At 54.2% G+C, this 19,502-nt stretch overlaps 1 protein-coding gene across 1 annotated transcript; it reads left to right on the forward strand.

Annotated features, from left to right (window-relative positions):
* Positions 1–615: 615 nt before the first annotated feature.
* RBBP8NL (RBBP8 N-terminal like) lies at positions 616–14,987 on the forward strand. Its single transcript, XM_040608821.1, has 13 exons — positions 616–751; positions 2,055–2,097; positions 2,612–2,707; positions 3,071–3,183; positions 4,305–4,377; positions 5,859–6,025; positions 6,513–6,595; positions 8,027–8,190; positions 9,254–10,073; positions 10,492–10,600; positions 12,712–12,773; positions 13,094–13,220; positions 14,415–14,987. Exons 1-13 carry the CDS (start codon positions 685–687, stop codon positions 14,531–14,533), a joined length of 2,043 nt encoding a protein of 680 aa, XP_040464755.1. The 5' UTR covers positions 616–684; the 3' UTR covers positions 14,534–14,987.
* The last annotated feature ends 4,515 nt before the right edge of the window (positions 14,988–19,502 follow it).

Below are 19,502 nucleotides of genomic sequence, written 5' to 3' on the forward strand. Positions count from 1 at the left end.
CCCAGCTTACGTCCAGCCCCATGGGTGCTGTGCCCACACTGGCTCTACACCCACCAGGCTTCCTGAGGGGCACAGCTCTGCACATTGCCCCTCCAGGTTTCTCTTTAAAATGGGGTGAATAACACTGGTGTCTCCCCAAAGGTTCAAAGAGGCAGCAGACAGTGAGTCCACATGGGGAGCATCTCAGGACCCAGCAGGAGATGGGTCCCTCAGGCCTGAGCACCAAAGCTGCCATAAGTTTTCCCATCATCAGTCCCCAGCAATGTGGTCCCGACACTAGCCCTGCAGTCCCTTCCTCAAGAAGATGCCCTGCCCCACCTCGTCCCAGACAAATGCAATCTCACCAGCTCAAAATGTAGAGGAAAAGCCTGATTTTTCAACTGGGCTTTCAGTTCTCCCATTTTCTTCTTTGCCTGTGTCCCCAGCCCGGGGCTGAGGCAGTGTGGACAAAAATGCATCCCCAGATGAGCCTGCTGCTTTGTGCACGTCATTGGTTTAGCAAATTATTTCGCTTTCTAGATCTGGGCTTTCTCCTGTTGCTAAGACTTCCCAGAACACCACGTGCACAAGACACTTCTCTTTTATTGAACTCTTTCTTTCTATTCTAGGCTGAAACACGAATAATTTGAAACGAAAGGAGATTCTCACACTGGAAGCATCTGGGTGTGAGGCACAGCCCTGAACATGACCATGGAGAGTTTTGCAGAGCTCCTGAATAAGCTCAAGGAAATCCATGAGAAAGAAGTCCAAGGTAAGAAGACACAAAAAGTCTTATTTCAAAAGTTTTATTAAAAAAACCCAGGTTTTTTGTAATTGTAAATAAACTGCCATTTCTTTGTGATGCCACCTGAATCTGTTGGGTTTCAAATACCCTGAAGGGAGGAGCAGCGGGTTAGGGAGCTTTGGGAATTAGAGCTCAGCAAGCGTCACCCCTGGGGATGGGTGGGCATGTGGGGTCAGAGCCTGGCCCTGGGGGGAGCACATCCTCCGATGGCACCTTGGTGTCTCTCATCAGTGGAGAATGAGGTTTAATGAGAAAATCAGTAACCTTTTTAACAATGAGGAAGAGCAGAAGAGTCCCTTCAGAGCAAGCCACCGAGCTGCTCAGCCCCTGCAGGAATGCTGCTTGCTCCAGGCATGAATCAGGGGGGATTTGGCTCCTTTCCTGCTGCTGCTGCTGAAGCTGGTGATATAGGTGAATGGGGAGGTTTGCAGAAGTGGCATGCACACCTGCTGGGCATCTTCTCCAAGCAACACAGACTGGATACTGAGGGATCAAGCAGAAAGGGGAAAGATGCAATAATCTATAAGGCAGAAGCAGCAGGAGTATAAGGCTCCATTAGAGAAAACCTTAGCTTGGATAGTTTATTCCTCTAGGGAATAAATTATTCCTCAGGTCATACTTTATTAAAATAAGAACCATTAGGTTAAGCAACCAAATGCCAAATCCAATTGTTTTCTTATTAGAATAATTCCCAGTATCAATATTATGAACAAAACAACAGCGCTTTTGGAGGATTCTGGCTTATGAAATCATTCTTCTCTTGTATAATTTCAAGCCGTGTGAGAGTTAGAGGAAATAGTTGAGCAATTTAAACCACATGTTTGCATCTACTTTGCATAAAATGGATTTGACAAGATGTAATGTCTGCAGATCCGTCAACGAAAGCCATTCTTGTTCAGCTGTAAATATTCTCCAAGATGATTTGCAGCCTGAGAGTTATAAAATACTGCCCACCTGGGAAATACGTGCTGTAACAAGAAATAAGTAGAAACAAAACTGAAACAGACTTTTTGAGGGTGGGAGGGAAATGTAGAGTCATTAAATAGTGGAAATACAAAATGTGCTCATATTTTGCGCAACTTTTCCAGCTATATTAAACTGTGATACTAACACAGGCAATGTATTATTCCTTCTTGGAAACAAGGTTTATAAATTGATGAGCTTCTGCAAAGTCAGGCACCCTGCGGAAGTTCCATCATTACATTTTGTTTCGGAGTGCTAGGGAGTTGGCAATAAATACCCACCTCTCTGTCCCTGTTAATTTTTCCAGGACTGCAAAACAAGCTGACGGAGCTGACGACGGAGAAGTGCCGGTGAGCAATGCCGTGCCTGCAGCGGGGCAGGGGGGCGGAGGGGAGGTTACACCGCTTCATTTTCAGACCTCCTGGGCACTCCTCCGAGGCTGCCTGATTCAGAGAGCACTGTTCGCCTTTCTGGCTCTGCCAAATTCAACCCTTTTGATGACTTTTGCCGTGCAAGTTCCCAGCACAGGCAGGGCTTGGGGTGATCACAGCCCAGCTCCGGTTTGCCTTCCCACCAGCAAGTGATGCTCATGCCGATGGGCACTTGCTCTCTTGGGAAGGAATAAACAGGGACAAAGCAAAGCTGCTAACTCCAACGGTGGGTGTCGCAGGGCACCTCTGGGCTCTAACACATCAGTTTCCCCCTCTTGCCACACAAACAAAAGCAATTCAGCTGTAGCAGTGTGAGCAGCACAGCGGGCTCAGGGCAGAAATCCTTCCCCTTGACAGGGCACTGCAGATAAAGGTACAAATTTAGCAGAGAAATCTAATAAACCTCTTCTCTTTGTTCCGTTTCTTCAATTAGTGATGCTCAGAGAATTGAAGAGTTGTTCGCTAAAAATCACCAATTAAGGGAACAACAGAAGGTCCTTAAAGAAAATGTGAAGGTGCTAGAAAACAGGTAAGATTTATTTTTCAATTGGGTGCTGTTCAGTGGCTGTGCACCCTCCCAGAAGGGGAGTTTGGGGTCTGCTGTCTTCCCAGAAGCAGGATGTAACAGATGATCATCTTTTTTTGCTCATATTCAGCTTCTGGGAGAGCTGGAAGAGCCCAGGCACATGCAGAGGATCTTTCCTAAGCTGATGGTGATGGGGCTGGATCTGGGGAGTGGAAGGGCCAGGGCTGGGCTGCACGGGTGATAACCCCCCTCATTAATTCTGGGTGATGGTCTGGGTGTTCATGCTTCTCTGTGGGGAGGGCAGGAGCTTATTTCCCCCGTGGGAACTATGTGGTAACAAGCTGCCGGCTGTGGGTTTTCCTCCAGGCTGCGAGCAGGTCTCTGTGACAGATGCATGGTCACCCAGGAGCTGGCAAAAAAGAAGCAGAATGAGTATGAGACCTCCCATTTCCAGAGCCTGCAGCACATCTTCATCCTCAGTACGTACCACGCCTGCTGTGAGCTCGGCTTTGGCTGGCTGAGTCTTTGATCAGTTAATGCCTCTCCCAGAGATTTGCGCATGAGCCCTCCCTGTGACCAGGCACTCTGCAGGGGTTTGGGGATGGGGAGAAGGGAGAGAGCCAACGCAAGTGTGAGGGTCTTGAAAAATCAGATCTGACCAGGACTGCGGATGGCAGCCCATGTTCCCCACAAGCAGAGGTAACTGCTCACATGAAGCAGCAGAGCTTGGGGGTCGCAGCCCTCCGCACCTCTAGGAAATTGAGAGATGCTCATGCCAAGAGCAGCCCCAGGCTGGCCAGGCAGTGTCAGCTGCCTGGAAAAAAGATGTATTTGGCACCGCAGAAGCAACACTCTGGCAAAGACAGGAAAGTCACAGCAGCAGCTCAGCATGGGTAAATGGAAATCAAGCAACACGTGTGATGGATCTTCTCCCGAGCCTTTGGCAGAGCTCCCAGCACCGCTCAGCTTGGAGTGTTTTTCCCTGGGGATCTGGCTGTCCCAGGGAAGGTCGTGGGGGTAAAGGAGATAAGGCATTTAGCAGGGACGGAGAAGTGCCAGCAGCCCTTGTTTATCTCCCCTGCTATGCCATTGCTCCCTGAGAGCTGCTTTCAAGCAGAAGCAAGCCGAGGTGGCAGCCCTCCCTGCTCGGGAGCCTGCCTGCTCTCCCCCACTGCCTCCTCACTGCGGTGCCCAGCTGCTGGGTGCTCCCAGCTCCCTCTGGCCTTCCCCCCCTCTCCCCTGAAGCCCCCAGCCCTCACCCTGACTCGGCACCCGCTTGCCAGAAGCAGCCATGGTGCTCACAGGCAGAATGCTGGTCATGTCCATCCTGCTGTGCCACGATGACCCGTCTGGGTCACAGTCCCCCCTGAGCTGAACAGGCTGCAAGCAGTCCCCCAGGCCTGACCAAACCTGAATTGGAAAGTTGTTCCCTTTTATCCCTTAGCCCCCAGCATGTTTTTAGAGAAGGAAGGGAATTCAGCATGCCTCCAAAACCTGGAACCATTCCTTCCTCCTCCCCCGTGCACCCCAGCAAGTGCTGAGGAGCATCAGCTCTCTCCTTGCAGCATCTGAATTCACAGCATGACTTGTGTCCCTGCAGCTAATGAGACGAACCGCCTGAGGGAAGAGAACAAAACTCTCAAGGAAGAACTGAAGAGGCTCCGGAGCCTGGAGTAAGCTTTCTCTTGGGTTTCATTCATTACAAGGGGTGTTGGTAAGGACTAAGGCACCCCCACATGGGGATGGAGCAGGGCTACGTCCAGACCGCAGCACCCTCCGAGGTATTTTAGCATCTAATTCCTATGGATTCCTGTAGATGTCAGACAGCAAAACACCTGTAAATGGCATATAAGTCCTTGTCGACCTTTGCTCACTCCCTGTTCACCTGCATCCAAGGATTCAGTTTGCGGGGAACAGGGGTGTTCAACATCTCCCCCCATGGGGGACCGCTCATGTGAAGCAAAGCCCTGGGCTGCTCGCCTTGGCCACAGACCTCAGCCTGGGCTTCCATGGGTCCCCCATGGCACCAGCTCCCCTCCTGCAGCAGCCAGAGGGGGTCTGCAGGGAGTAGGTTGTGTTTTGGGGGAAGGAGAATGACAGGCAAGGGACCAAGACGGGGTTAAGAGGGAGAAGCGAACTGCACCAACAGGTTCATACCCCAGCAGAGCTGTGTGCTGAAAGCCAAGTAACCTGCCAGGCTGGCCAATATATACAAATCAGCTCATTCCTCAAGGGTTTAAACTCCAGAGGAATTAGCACGGAGGGATTAGTTTAGAAATGTGTTTTCTTTGGAGCACAGAAGCACCACCCGCTTAAAAAGAAACTCTCGTTTTTACTCCCTAATGCTTCCCGAGGCCTGTGGGGTTTCAGAGCTGTGTGTCGGGCTGGGTTTGCTGAGCGCCGAGTGCTCCTGCTCTGCTCTGCTCTGCTTTTCCCTGGGAACATTTCCAGCCAAATCCCCATGTCCCAGTATCAGGGTCCGGCCAGGTCTCTGTCCATGACGTAGGTGTGGGGTCTCCAAGACTCAGTGGCTCCCTCGCAGTGACTAAGAGCATCAACACCACAAGCTTGTTGTGGTGGAGGGGGACAGCCCCACATCCCCCTGCTGAATCCACCCCTGCATCAGGCTGAAAGCCCAGCCAGGGCCGCACAGGTTCTCACAGCCTTTTGCAATAGCCGCAGTTGTGCTTTGGCTTACCCAGCGTCACGGCTTCCTGCGACGGTACCCACAGCCAGGTGGGGAAGTCACACCTTGAGCTGTCGTGCTGGCTCTGTCCCATGCTCCGCACTGCAGCTGAGCTAGCGATAAGCTGCAATGGAAGGTGAGTCTGAGGATCCGGTATAGCCACATACACATATATATAAATATGAATATTTATATATTGGTCTCTCTAACCCAGAGCTCCCAGTACAGTGACTCTCAAACCTTCCTTCTCCTCCCCTTCTCATCCATTTCTGTCCTCAGGAAGGCTGTCCAGGGATGTAGTGGAATCACCATCCCTGGAAGTGTTTAAAAAAACACGTAGATGTGATGCTTAGGGACATGGTTTAATGGTGGACTTGGCAGTCCTGGGTTAAAAGGACTTAAAGGATCTTAACATAATTGTAAAGGACTTTTCCAACGTAAATGATTCTATGATTCTCCTTTCAATAGGGACAGGACAAAGCACCCAGGAGTCACCTCCAGGGAAAGCAGCTCCACCCCCAGCTCCCCCTTGGCTTTACTGTCCCCAGTGAGCAGGAGCACCAGCAATGAGAAAGCAGCTCACAGGGGAGCAGAAGAAGCCCACCATGACGTGCCAGTCCTCAAGCTGGGAGAAGGTGAGTGCTGCTGGCTCCCACTACCCTTGAGGGACCTGGCATTGGGAAGAGTGACTGAGCCGTGGTGCAAAGCTGCTGTGGGAAAGGGTCTAGAGTGCAAAGACCAAGCTGTGGGCAGTTCAGGTGGACGCTGCCATGGGCAGAATAGCTGCTGGAGGGAAAATGCATGTCAAAAGAGAAACACGCTGCTCTGCATTAGTGCAAAAGAGCGCTTGGGTGCCCTCACTGTAAAACAAGTGCTGTGCAGGTGTGGACCCGCCACCATGTCATTGCCTTGCCACCACCCACACATGTGATGGAGGGTACATTCGATCCGGTGCTGGCTTGAGCCAGACCAAAATTTTGGCTCAAAATCTTCAGTAGGAGGTGGTTGGTGTCAGCCAGTGGCATCCCTGGGAGGCTGCGAGACTCCAGCACGCTGCAGGGCAGGGCAGCCTGCAACAGCTCTGCAGGACCGTCACAGTGTCTGGTTGCATCTCTTTTGCAGAAAAACCTGCAGGACAGAGCAGCTCTCCAAGCAGTAGGACTTCCCCAGGCACTGTCCTCCAAGAAGTCAGCCTCTCAGAAATGGTGAGTTGCTGGAGGCAGCCTGATGTCCTTGGGCCTTTTCCCTACCACTGTGGTCATTTGAAATGGATCAAGAGAGGTAGACTGGGGTAGGGAAAGAGTAGGAGACACTTAGGAGGTGAAGCAATTAGCCAGACTCAGGCAGATTGCAGTTGCCGGAGCCGAGGAGGGCACCTACCAAATGCCAGATGCACTCTCTCTGCAGAAACGGCCACTCACTGCAAGCTAAGCATTCGGAGTTTGGCACAGGCTCCTCTCTCTGCTGTAAGCACGTGCATCTTTGGTCCTGCCTTTATCCCCCACGACAACACGTCTAGCATCTTTGACTCCTCTGCCCATCGCCCTGGTTCCTCTCTCAGATGTCTTGTTGAGGAAAGCTGTGAGGAGTGAAGGCCCTGGGGAGATTGTGCTGAGCCACATTTCAGTGTAGCTTATCCTGAGTTATAGACCTAGCTCTCCATTATCTGGGCGAGCAAGAAGCTGGAGCATTGTGAGTGTTGGAAAAGCCTGGAGAACATGTAAACTGTGGGAGTTGTGGGTACTGAGAACAAATACACCGCAGCAGCCCTGCCCAAGAGCATCGCAGATGTCTCTCCATCTGCAGCATAATGAATATTGGTATTTTCAGAGGGCCTGGCATTCAGTGGTTGCCATTTTGTGCATTGATGCAAGCCTGTCATGCCTTTAAAACACAGCGTGTGTGTGTCAGCTGAGGGGTGCTGAGTGATATGGTGATGTTGGGCACTGGGGGATGAGACTGCAGGACCTGGATCCTGGTCGTGGGAACTCAGGCCCACATACACACCCACATAGATGCTTCTGTTTTGGCACAGGCTTTGTTTACCTGAACTCCACAGAAAACTTGAAAGAGCAGGTGAAAAGGGGTTTTGGTAAGGCTGCAGGCAGGCTGTGAGGATAATTAATAGGGAACACAGGAAGGGTTGGTGACATTTCCAGGTGGGCAGGGGAAAGTCAAGTCAGAACATGTGGAGAGCCTTTCATGACAGCAGATGGAGGAGATGATGTCCTGGCCTCACAGCCGGGTACTCGACTGGAAATACACCCATCAAACCCGTGCATGCCAGGAGCTTGCATGAATAAAGTCTAGTGGCCTGACTAGGGAATTTGCAGGGTCTTATCTTGGTTAAGCCACTTGGCTTGACTTGAAAGGAGGCACAAGCCCTCTTGGGCTACAAATCAGTGCAGCCAGGAAACAGAGTACTGTAGATCCTGCTAGAAAACCTGAAGGGGAAATTTCCTGGGAATACGGTTGAGCTGTTGACCAGAATTTTATCAAACAGAGGATTTAGGAGCTCCCTGTCTTGTTCATGCTGGCGAAGAGCTGCACCTCGGCTCAGCGGGGCTCCCTTGGCCACGCGCTGCCCGGGCTGCACAGCAGGACGGCTCACCCGGACCGTGTCCCCTCTGCCACAGGCATCCCAGAGGATTGCCAACCAGCTGCACGGAACCATTGCCCTGGTGAGACCCGGATCCAGACCCTGCCTCCTGGAAAAAAGTCCTTCTGGGGCAGCAGTGTCCCCACCAGCCAGGAAGACTCCTCTCCCTCCGGAGCGCGAGCACAGCCCCAGCCTCGAGGCGTGAGTTACCTGCTTGTGGGTCGTGGCGTGGGCCTGACCCATGGCCCGTGGCAGCTGTCCCACCGCGCAGGCTGTGACAAGGTGGCCGGTAGCCACTGTAGCTGCCCACCTTCTTCTCCAGAAGCCTTGCGAGGCGGGGGGTGGGGGGGTCTCCCACTTTACACCAGCAAAATATGGCTGGAATCCAGCCTGATGAGATCAGCTCTCATTACTCCAGCTTCCTCAGACAGACCCATAAAGAGAACAGGGTGCCCGACCTGCAGCCGGGAGGAGAAGGACCTGCCTTGCGGGAGGCAGCAATCCCTGCTCCTCCTTATCTATTCTAATGGGCTTTTCTGCAGGGCTCAGCACTTCCCCAGCTTATCCTCCCCATTGATTTCAGCAGCGCAGAGGGCTGAGCAAAGCCAGTGAGTTCACCTGTAAAGGCAGCGAGTTTCCCAGAGTGGGGGTAGATCTGCCAAGCGCTCCTGGGATCAGCTCACACACACAGAGGCTGCCAAACAGCCAAGCGATAGCCGGGACTCGGTTTGCAGGACAGGTTCATGCACCGTACCAACCTTCTAAGCATGGCTGTAAAAATCTCCCATTGAGTGAGATTTGGGGAGGGTGGGCTCTTCCTCTGTCCTGGGGGTCTTCAGGCCCACCAAGGCACTAAGAAAGCCCAGTGATGGGTAGTTAGGGTGCTTCTGGCTGTAAGGCATGGTTTGACAAGTGACTTCTCAGCAGCAGCGCTGATGTGGGTGGTCACTGCACCCTGCCACTTGCTCAAGCCCTGCCTGGAACTGCCGTGGCCCAGGGACAGGAGAGTGCTGTTGGGTGGTGGGATAGTGATGGCTCTCTGCGGTGTGCACAGCACAGAGACCCACTGCCAGCTGCCTGACCCCCGTGGCCGTCACAGCCCTCCTCCCCAGCACAGCACCCAAAGGCAAGTGTGATGCACAGGCCAAGAGCTGCAACAGGGCACAGAAAGAGCAGAAGAGACCATGCACATCACCGGCAGGAGCTGGGAAATCACATGAAAATTCTCTAACTCACATGGTTACTTTTTTCCTGCTTCTTTTAGTTATTTAACAGCAAGCAAACCAGACTCCCCCAAGATTTCTCCATCCTATGAAAAGCTAAAACTGACTGCCCGAAGAGAGCAGCTCTGCCTCCTTCACAAGCACCTTTCCCTGCACCAGCTGGGGCTGGCGAGCAGCTATGCCTCAGCTGACCGGGACAGTGGCAGCCTCTCCAACCATTTGCTCCGGACCAAAGACACTGATAGCGATGGCAGGACATGGTCACATGATGGCTGGGAAGATCGTGCAGCCTTGCTGAAGCTCCCTGCCGCCATGGTGTATGTGAGGGATCAGCACCTGGAGGAGAAGCTGCACCTCCTCAAGCACAGGGAGCGGCTGCAGCATTTCCTCATGCAGCAGTGCCAGCCAGGCCAGCGGGCAGAGGGAGACCCAAAGCTCACGCCCGAGGAGCGGCCCCTCTCCCCATGGCCAAGCATGATGCCAGGATGCAAGGAGGAAAGGTCCTTTCTGGAGGATGCTGCAGATGGGAAGGAAGAGAAGGAGGTTTGGCTGAGCTGGGACAGCTCCAAACTCCAGGAAAAGGTGAAGGCGGCAAGGGACGATGGTGCAGACATGCCACTGGATCTGTCAGACTCCGGCCGTGGCAGGGAAACAGGCTGGAACAACTGCCGGGAGCCGCGGGGGTCCAGCAGCCCATGCCTGAGCCCCAGGGAGAGCCCAGCTGTGCCGGCAGCCCGCGGCCCCTGTGGGAGACACGGGGCAGAGCGGGACGACTTGCTCTTCCCCTACCACTGGCCCAATGCCACCCGGGCACTGCCTGGTGCTGTCAAGGAGGAGGAAGAGGAGGAGGATGCAGCTGTGGTGAGTACAGCTCATGCTGGCATCAACCGTGGCCCCTTCCCCTCCCCAGGGTGTCCAGCACCATTATGACTACCATTAATGTCCCATGGGAGGATGGCTTTGCTGCATGTGAAGCCAATGGGGACATCTTTACACAAGGCAAAGCCACAGCTGCTCAGCCCTGGCTGTCGTTCCCCACCTCCCCTCCTCTCCAGTGCCCACGGGGTCTCTGTCCATGTCCAAGTACAGGCAGTGCCTGTGCCCCGTCCTGCAGGTTGGTGCAGGAGGTGTGCTGGGCTTCCTGCAACGCACCACCAGTGCATAGAAATGCCTCTGCAATGCTCGTCCCCATGAGTGTCATGGTCACCATGTAGGGGCTGGGGACAGCCCTTTCCTCCTGCCTGGTGAAAGCAGCATTTGTGCTCCTTGCATCCTACAGCTCACGCTCTCACGAGCCCATCCAACAAACACCTCCACGCTGAGCGACCCAGAGGCCCTTCCAGAGACCGGGGTGAGACTGGATGTCAGTGCACAGAAGGGAGAAGCAGGTAAAAAGCCGCAGGCAAACATGACATTTGAGAAGGCAAGAGCAAAAGGTGCATTTTGGTGACAGTATCTTACATCCAGGAGCTCTCTGTGCTGGGCTCTGCACACACCTGCGTTCCCCACCGAGCAAAGCGGTCACTAACCATCACAGGACACCCTTCCAGGGACCCAGGTGCTTGCAGCTGTCAGCAGTTTTGGGTCATCAGGGACACTTCAGGTTTCACATTTCCATCCTTGAAGGCTCAATTTTCAACCCTAGGGATGCTCAAAATTCAGACTCCGTATCTCCAGGGAGTAAATAACCCCAGCTGTTACAGAGAAGAGGTCAGTGTCTGACCTCCCAGTGCAAACCAGGAGCCACCCATGGGGTGCTCTTGCACACCCTGCAGCGCACCCTGCACCCTGAACTCAGCTGCTGGGTGCCATGGAGCTCTCCAGGAGCTAAAGGTCAGTTTAGCACCGACCCATTAACAAAACTCACTCCACGGTGAGCCATGACAAGACAATGTTGCTGCTCCAGCATTACCTGCCCTTCTCAGGGAAGCAGAAGCTCAGAAGTTGCCCCAGCAGAGATGGGAAAAATGCAAGAGGTTTGCAGGACTACATGGGGGAAAAGCATCCCTCTGTGTGCCCCCTTGCTCCAAAGCATGCCCCGTGCTGTCACAGCACATAGGGTTGAGCATGGAGTGAGGGATGCTGGTACCAGCAGCAGGTAGGACAGGATGCTCTTCTCCCTTTCCCTGCTCCATCCCCCACAAGAGTTCTTTCCATTCCCAAAACCAGCAGTGTCCTTAGTCTGGGGACATGCGGTGCTTTCTCCCTGCCTGACCGCCTCAGGACATGGGTGCCCGGTTTGCCCGGGCAGGTGGGAGGCAGCAGCCATGGGGAGTGGAGCAGGAAGCACGTCTACAGAGAGCTGCTTCGTACCAGCCTTACTGGCTTGGCCAGAAAGTTGAGCTCACCTGGATTAGTTGGTCTGGGCGTGTCGGAGTGGTTTGGGAACACTGGAGCAGGATTTTGCAGGGTGGAAAAAAAAAAAGGGGGGGGGGGGGGGGAAGTCCTCTGTGATTTACATACTAAGGAGATACCATCATAGCAGAAGAATTTCAGCTGATTACATTCTGGGTGTGGGAATACAGGACTTTCTTCAGTTCTCACCTTAAGGTTGACACAAAGCCCAGGAAACAATACACAAATACTTCTGCACTTTCTAGCGAACCTTAACCTGCGGAAGGATACAGTGAGGAGGGGATCAGGCTACAAGGGCTCCAGGAGTGCCCAAAAGCAGCGCCGTCTGCTCTCCTACCCAGGCAGGGGCAGCAAGGGAGGCTGCCCTGCCAACAGTCCCACCCCAGCTAGACCTGGGTGTCAGTCAGAAGCAAGAAGTGTTGAGGTCCTGGAACACCCCTGCCCCTCGGAAGAGGGCTCAGCTCCATCCCCCAGCCCTCTCTGCCCCTCCATGGCCAGCAGGGGTGTGCCGCTGTGGGTGCAGATGGGGTGATGCCACCGCCAGCAAGGCTCGGGCCCTGGCCTGGGCAGCTTTGCTCCGTGCAAAGGTCGGGTGCGTGTCTGGTGCGTGCAGGTACGTGTCTGAGGTTGTGTAGCCTTGGGGCCTGTGTGCAGCAAAGTCCTTTTGCTGGGCAGGGAAACAGCTCCCCTGCCTTTCCTTCCTCTGCTCCTCAGCACGTTCCCTGCCAAGAGCCGCTGACTGGCTCCGGCAGCACGCTTGAGGATTGCCCATTCTGGCCTCTTTTCCCAGACACGCTTCTCCCCAGCTGGGTCTCAACCGGGCGGGTGCAGTCTAGGGGTGTAAATACCCCACAGTTTCTCAGCCTGCATGTAGCCAGACTTTGGGGCAGCGCTTGCGACCGCAGGGTAGCAAAGTCCTACAGAGACAGCCTTATTGGGAGGTTGTTCCCCCACAGAGTCCCACTGGATCTCCCATAAACATTCACTTCAGGTCACGGATCTCACAGTGCCTCTGCTTTGCAACACAATTCAGTGCTGAACCTGTTCTTTGCCTCTGGCTCTCAGAGCCTGGGCTGGTGGCATCTGCTCGTGAGCTTGTGGGGCCTCCCACCAGCCAAAACCCCTTCCTCTTGTGTCTCCTTAGATGACAATGATGCTGACTCTGGGAAGCACGAATCCGATGAGCCAGACACGACGGACAGCGAGGTTTGTTTGCTCTCCTCAGCCATTAACTTAGGCTGTCAGGTCTAAGAAGCGTAAGACAGGTTGTCCCTGCCCGAGCTCATTCCGGAAGGTGATGGCTCTTCCTACATGAGGTGCCAAACCTCATTCCCGCACTGTTACCCAACCCGTTGCTGAGGGTCAGAGACATCACCCTTTCCATCTAGTCAAGAGGGTTTATGAACAACAGCAGCTGTCACCACTCCATAGCAATGGTCACAAAGGTCCCCAGCAGTGCAGCCGGGCCATCAGCTCCCTGGGAAAGCCAGTAGTTTGTAGACTGACTGCTTTTCTCATTGAGGCAGGTGGCTGCCCCATATGAAGATGATATCCTACAAGAAGCCCAGGCTGATGGGAAATACTTTTGCATCAAAGACAAAGCTCACACGCTGCAGAAGAAGAGAAAAAGAGGACAAGATCCCTGGACAAAAGGTAGGGAGGTCCTCCTGGATTCCTCATGGCATGAGCTCAGGGCTACAACTTCTGCTGCTTCCTGAGAGGCTCCTGTGAGAAACACCTGAGGGCACCAGCTGCCTTCCCTGCAGCAGAGAGCAGGGTGATCCTCCGCCGAGTCCCTGCCACGCTGTGCCATGTTTTGGCAACGGTCGTGTCTCCAGCCAGAGGAGCCCCTGCTAATGGTTAGCCAGGGGAGCCTGGACACGGTGGCTGGGGGAGCACTCCCAAGCACCTAAGATAACAGGGCGAAGTTCCTCGTGTTTGCTTAGCCAGTCAGAGAGGTGGTGATTGGAGAAGGCCAAATTCCCAGGGGTGAGTTATTGACACTCAGAGAAAGGTTTCTGCCAGCTCTGTTGATCTTCCAGTGCAGCTGTGGAGGTTTCCCTGCTGACCAAGGAACGTGTCGTACCCGTGTTTCCTACAGGTGAATGAGCATCAAACTGCTCCTGATAAGGGCAAGGGTAAGACAGTGTGGCTGTCGAGCCTTAACAAGTGCTCTGTCAGAAATACCCCGTGCAACCCCCTTTGCACCGTCAGGAAAGACAGGGAAGTGTTAACCCAGTTACAAGCACAGAGACGGCTGTTGCTTGAGCATGAAGGGAGCTTGTTCCAGAGGCGAGCAGGGCCCCTTGCGCTGTGCCCAGCCTGCGGAGGTGCCTGCTCACTCAGGGGACACCGCTGCAGCTGAGTGAGAAGAGGATTTGCTCTACAAAACCAGCTGCTGGGATCAACAGGGAGGAAGCTGTCCTTGTGCTGCCCAGGGCAGAGAGCATCCAACCCTCTGGGGCTGCATGGGGATGTCCCGAGTGAGGGCTGGGTGCAGCTGTGGCAGGAATGGGAGGATGGAGAGGCAGAGCCCCTCTCTCAGCACGTGGTGTGTGCCATGTAACATACTGGAAAGGGGAGAAATCCAAGAAGTGCATCCTGCTGGTCTGGGTACCCTCAGGTACACTCCTGCCCCAGGTCAGTTCTTTGCCTACTTCTGCTTCACAAGTTGTTTCTGTTTCCAGGGTCACAACAGCTCCCCCCCCCCCCCCCGCCCCCCCCCGGGGTTTCTCTTCACCTTTCCTTTGCTGAGCTTTGCTTCCTCCTGTGCTGTCCCATGCTGACCTTGTACATGTAAATCCATTGCTCTATGGTTAACTCCTGCGGGCATCTTCCCATTTGCAGGAGCCAAGAAGTCAGTGAGAGGAAAAAAGAAAGTCAAAGCAGAGCAGTGCTCAGCAGTGCTCACGAAGGAACCGGAGAACTGCTCCACTTCCCACAACGATACCTCTGAAGAGAGCTAACAGCAGGGCAGGATGAGAAGCAACACAGACACTGCAGATCGAAGGAGAGGGCTCGGAGACCTCAGTGTCCCACCCAGCCTGGGAGAGCAACTCCTCCTGCTGTGCTGGGCCAGGCAGTGGGAAGTTGACAAGGACTCATTAATGAGTAGAGCACCCTGCAAATCCTCACTCAGTGCCCCAGGAGAGGCTAGGCAAGGAAGAGCTGTGCAGGTGATACCTGGAGCAGCCAGGTCACTGCTGGTAGAGCAGCACACTCGGTGACCCCCAGCCCTGTGCCAGAGCAGACTCTCAGGCTGGTTGCGAGGAAGAGGAGATGCCCTCTTTACAGCACTCACCCTGGGTCAAGACCATGTTCTTCCCCAGGATTTCATGCAAGGAGAACAGACTACGCAGACCCCGCTCCCCACGTACGATGTCCCTGCGGCTGGCCGAAAGATGGTGACCAAGCTGGATGCCGCAGGGCCCCATGCACAAACCTGCGTTGATTAAATCCCTACCCAGGTTTCATACACGTGTGGATCTTGTTTGACGTTTTCTTTTCTAGTTAAGTGAGGAGCCAGCATGTGGGCAGGCAGGTGGGACATGTCCCTGGAGAGGGCAGGGAGAAGAGCATTGGAAGGGAGGACTTGTGTGCTCCTTCTCCCCACGGTGTCCTGCATGCCTGGAAAAGGGGGCGGGAGGGCAGGGGTGTGTGTATGAGAGACCCAGCTGTGGCTCACAGCAGAGCAACAGCTCAGCAGTTCACACTGACCTTGGTGGGATTGCTGGGATCTTCTTTTCATGTGGATAAACTGTAAACTGTTCTTAAAGAACTTTTTTCTGATGCATTGAGCATGGGGAAGTTTTCCTTCAGCATCAAGTGATTAATTCAGTGATGAAGCAGCAATTCTAGCCTGGGATAGGATGAGAAAGGCTGCAATGAGCATCCCTGCAGCCACAACAGTGCACTGAGAGTCAGGCTGGGATTTTCCTAGCACACATGTGGAGAACAGGGCCAAAAGGGAGGGAGACCAGAGAAGTGCCAGAGACGGTGCCTGCCCCACCTAGTGCACCATCATTTTCTTTACCTGCAGTTATTTCTATTTAAATGTGGGTTGGTTTGCCCATTCACAAGAATAAAGGGCAAAGTGCAGCAAGCGGAGCACCCAGCCTGTCAAGAGCATCCCTTCTGCACACCCCACAGCCCGTTCCCACCTCCCCAGGGCAAGCAGGCAGCAGGAAAGCCACCCCAGAGTCCCCCGCTGTGGGGGAGCTGGGGTGGGCAGCTGGGCTCAGCCTCGACCCAGGCAGCTGCTGCGTGGGGGGCTCCCAAGCAAGAGGGAGGGTGGTGTTTGAGGACAAGAGGACACGGCCTCCAGTTGCGCCAGGGGAGGTTTAGGTTGGATATTAGGGAAAATTCCTTCCCCAGAGGGTGGCCCAGCACTGGGACAGGCTGCCCAGGGACGTGGTGCAGTCACCAGCCCTGGGGGGGTTAAAGGACACGTAGATGTGGCGCTCAGGGACGTGGGTTAGTGGTGGGCTTGGCGGCGCCGGGTTAACGGTTGGGCTCGGTGATCTTAAGGGTCTTTTCCAACCTAAAGGATTCTGTGATTCTGTTTTTCCCGAGGGAGACAGGCTCGGCCCCACCGGAGCGGCGGCGGTGAAGGCGGTACGAGCAGTGCGGGCAGCGCAGTCGGTGCGGCGGGAGGGCAGTGCGGGCAGCGAGGGCAGTGCGGGCAGTGCGGGCAGTGAGGGCAGCGCAGTCGGTGCGGCGGGCGGGCAGTGCGGGCAGTGCGGGCAGAGCAGTCGGTGCGGCGGGCGGGCAGTGCGGGCAGTGCGGGCAGAGCAGTCGGTGCGGCGGGCGGGCAGTGCGGGCAGTGCGGGCAGAGCAGTCGGTGCGGCGGGCGGGCAGTGCGGGCAGCGCAGTCGGTGCGGCGGGCGGGCAGTGCCGCCTGCTGGGCTGCGTCGCTCCGGGGCTGCTCCCGGTTCAGGCCGCGGGGGGGCCGCGGGCTTTGCCCCGGGCTGGGCTGCTGGTTGCTGCGGAGGCAGTGAGAGGGGACCGGGGGTCCCCGCTAGCTTCGGCACCGGGGAAGGAGCAGGAAGCGTGCGGGGGACGGGGGACGGGGGGGGCGGGCCGAGGGGGCTGTTGCTGCCAGAATACTGCAAAGCAGTTAAACCTCCCAAGCTGAAAAATGCATTTAGACGGCTTTCACCCTCCTCTCAGCTCCGCAGTTCGGCAGAGCTTGTTGGATGCCACGGGGTACCCGCAGCAGCCCCCAGACAACCCTCGACAGAGCACGGGGTGTTGCACCTTGTGCAGAGCATGTGGGTTAATGCTCCTACCCTCCCCGTCCCCCCGGCAGGCAACATCCCTCTGCCAGAGATCACGTCCCTGATGGGGTTTTCCTCTTCACATTAAATCACAACTGTCAGCAGCTTCTGCTTACCACCAGGCCAGACCCCGAAAAACAGAGTGAGGGTTGGCAGGTTGGGGGACGGCAGGAACATGGGTGTCACTGGCACTGCTGTGGCAACTGCTTCCCCCCAAAAAACACCTCCATGCAGTAGAGGCTGTGCTCGGCCAGAGAACCACCTTTAGGCTCAACCCTTTAGTTGTGCTCTGCACCAAGGAGCAAACTCCCAGCTTCTGAGTTATCCATTGGCAGTGGATATTCTGGGAACTGATGTCCTGGAGGTCTGTGCTTGGAAATGCTTGAGACATCCAGGTTGTGATGGTTTAATGGAGAAAACAGCACCTCCATCCCCAGCACCAGCTGCACCAGCGAAGCCCCGTGTCCCCAGGCTCCAGGCAGCGCAGGAGGGAGCCCAGGGCTCTCATGGCACAGCCACCTGATGGGCAGACCCCAGCTCGCACAGCACCTTCTCCTGGGGACCAGCTCAGCCCAGGTAACATCCATCTCTCATTTTGCATCTCAGTGCTGTGATATGGCCACAGCACACAGGAGCTGGCACAAGGAGGGGATGGGCAGGTGGGGGGTGCAGGGGTGCAGGGCTGATTTATCCCAGCTCAAAGGATTCATCAGATCACGGCCACGGAAAGTGGATCAGGGCCACAAGTGACACCTCACCTTCCCCTTTCAGTCCTGGGCAGCCAGTGTTGTCTCTGCCCCTTGCTCGGACTGACTTGCAGGGGGCAGCAATACCCAGAGCAGCACTGAACATGCCTGGTGGACTGGATAAATCTGTCTTTAAAAAATACTCCATCCAGGGGAAAAAAAAAAAAGTCGTCGAAATGTGATCCCATAAAGAGGCCCCTCAGACTGCAGGGGGGCAGCCTGGGTTCCAGAGAACTGAAGGAGGGAGGGAACTTTTATGGGACTATAAAATAATCCCCTCCCTATGACGAACCCTTGATAAGCACAATGTGTAGAAGACCTGCCAAAAATAATGAACTCTTCAATTTCTTTTTTTTTTTTCTACAAAGACTTTTTTGCTCCCATTGCACAAGACCACCACAGAGTTCACCTTCATTTGTTGGACTTTTATTTTCTTTTATGTTGCTTCCTGCCTTTTTCCAGCAGTCATTTTCAGCTGATGCCCCATATCCCCATGCAGGGTGTGTTTGAGGGACTGGCAGGGACACACATTTCATAGTTAGGGCAATCCCATAACCATAAAAACAAAAAACAGTTTTGTCAGCTCCGAGCAGTGCTCCCCTGAGCAAGCAGCTGAAGTGAAATAAACTTTATATGCTGCACTTGATCCAGCCCTGGAAACTCCGCTCCTACCCGGCCCCTGGCTTGCTGTTACCCCACCACCACCTTGCAGAAACATGGATAACTGCTGAAGGCCATTAATTCTCATAATTATGCTTGTCAGTCTTCTGTTCCAGTCATTCCTGACAGATAAATGTATGTATTGATTTGGTGACATGCAGGCAGACTCAAACTTGAACTATTCTGCTGTAAGGAAGAAATCTGAGCCCTGCAAGGAACCCTGGAGCTTTGCAGAGGTTTGCTGTGCCTGGGTCCAGCTCTGCTCCAGGTAACGTGTTTTCAGGAACACATTGGGCAGCGTTCAGCCCACCAGGCTGATCCTGCCTTCCTGAGAGCCCGGCAGCCTTTTAATAAGTTCACTGGAGCTGGGCTAATGGCTCCAAGGGGCATCTGTGTACCAGACCCAGCAATCTATGCTTTTTGTGGAGTTAAACTATTTTTGTTGCCACATTTCCGCTCAGCACAAGAAGAGCGTTTTACACAATGATCTCCAAAAAGCCACTGAAATTACCCTCAGAGTTACAACCCACAGAGCAATCAAGCAGAAGAGAGGCTGTCCCATGAACAGATCAGTCCTTCCTGGAGACCAGCAGCTCATGTTTGTTTTGTTCAGACAAATTATAGCTCTGATGTCATCGGTGACGCAATGTAGGTAGGACAGCTGGGCCAGTGAACTGGTTTCCCAGAGGAACGGGTTCAGAGCACAGCTTGGGTTCGCTCAGGTCAGGGGCTGGGTTTGAAATTGCACACAAATCTGAAAGAGCAACAGTGTAAGCATTTCTGTTCGCTTTTAGTCCATCCAAAATAGCAACAACTGGTTCCCTTACTGCCCGTCATGCAAAACAATTCCAATAACACACCATCGCAACTCTTTTGCTTCCTGATCCTTAACCATCTGTACATGCTGAATCATTCTCGCAGCACAGATCGCTGCTCTCAGCTTGCAGATCCCCCCTGGTCCTCCCTGTGCATCAGCCTCCCACTAAACTCAGCAGCAAACTGACATTTTCAGCTACTCTCTAGACTTCATTTGTAAAATTTCATAAGAAATAAGTTTGTCCAAGTCTAGCTGTGAGCGTAAATCTCCAGCTCGGAAAAAAAAAAAAAAAAAAAAACCAAAAATTGCCACCACACAAAGGTTCCTCTGTTGCATGTGTAATGGAGACGGTGCTGGGCAGGGAAGTAGGAAGTCCAACGAGCTTGAAGCAAAAGGGAACTGTGCTGGGAACACAGCTGGCTGCAATGCAGGAACC

This window comes from Falco naumanni, chromosome 10, assembly GCF_017639655.2.
Source record: "Falco naumanni isolate bFalNau1 chromosome 10, bFalNau1.pat, whole genome shotgun sequence".
In the NCBI taxonomy this organism is placed as follows: Eukaryota; Metazoa; Chordata; class Aves; order Falconiformes; family Falconidae; genus Falco; species Falco naumanni.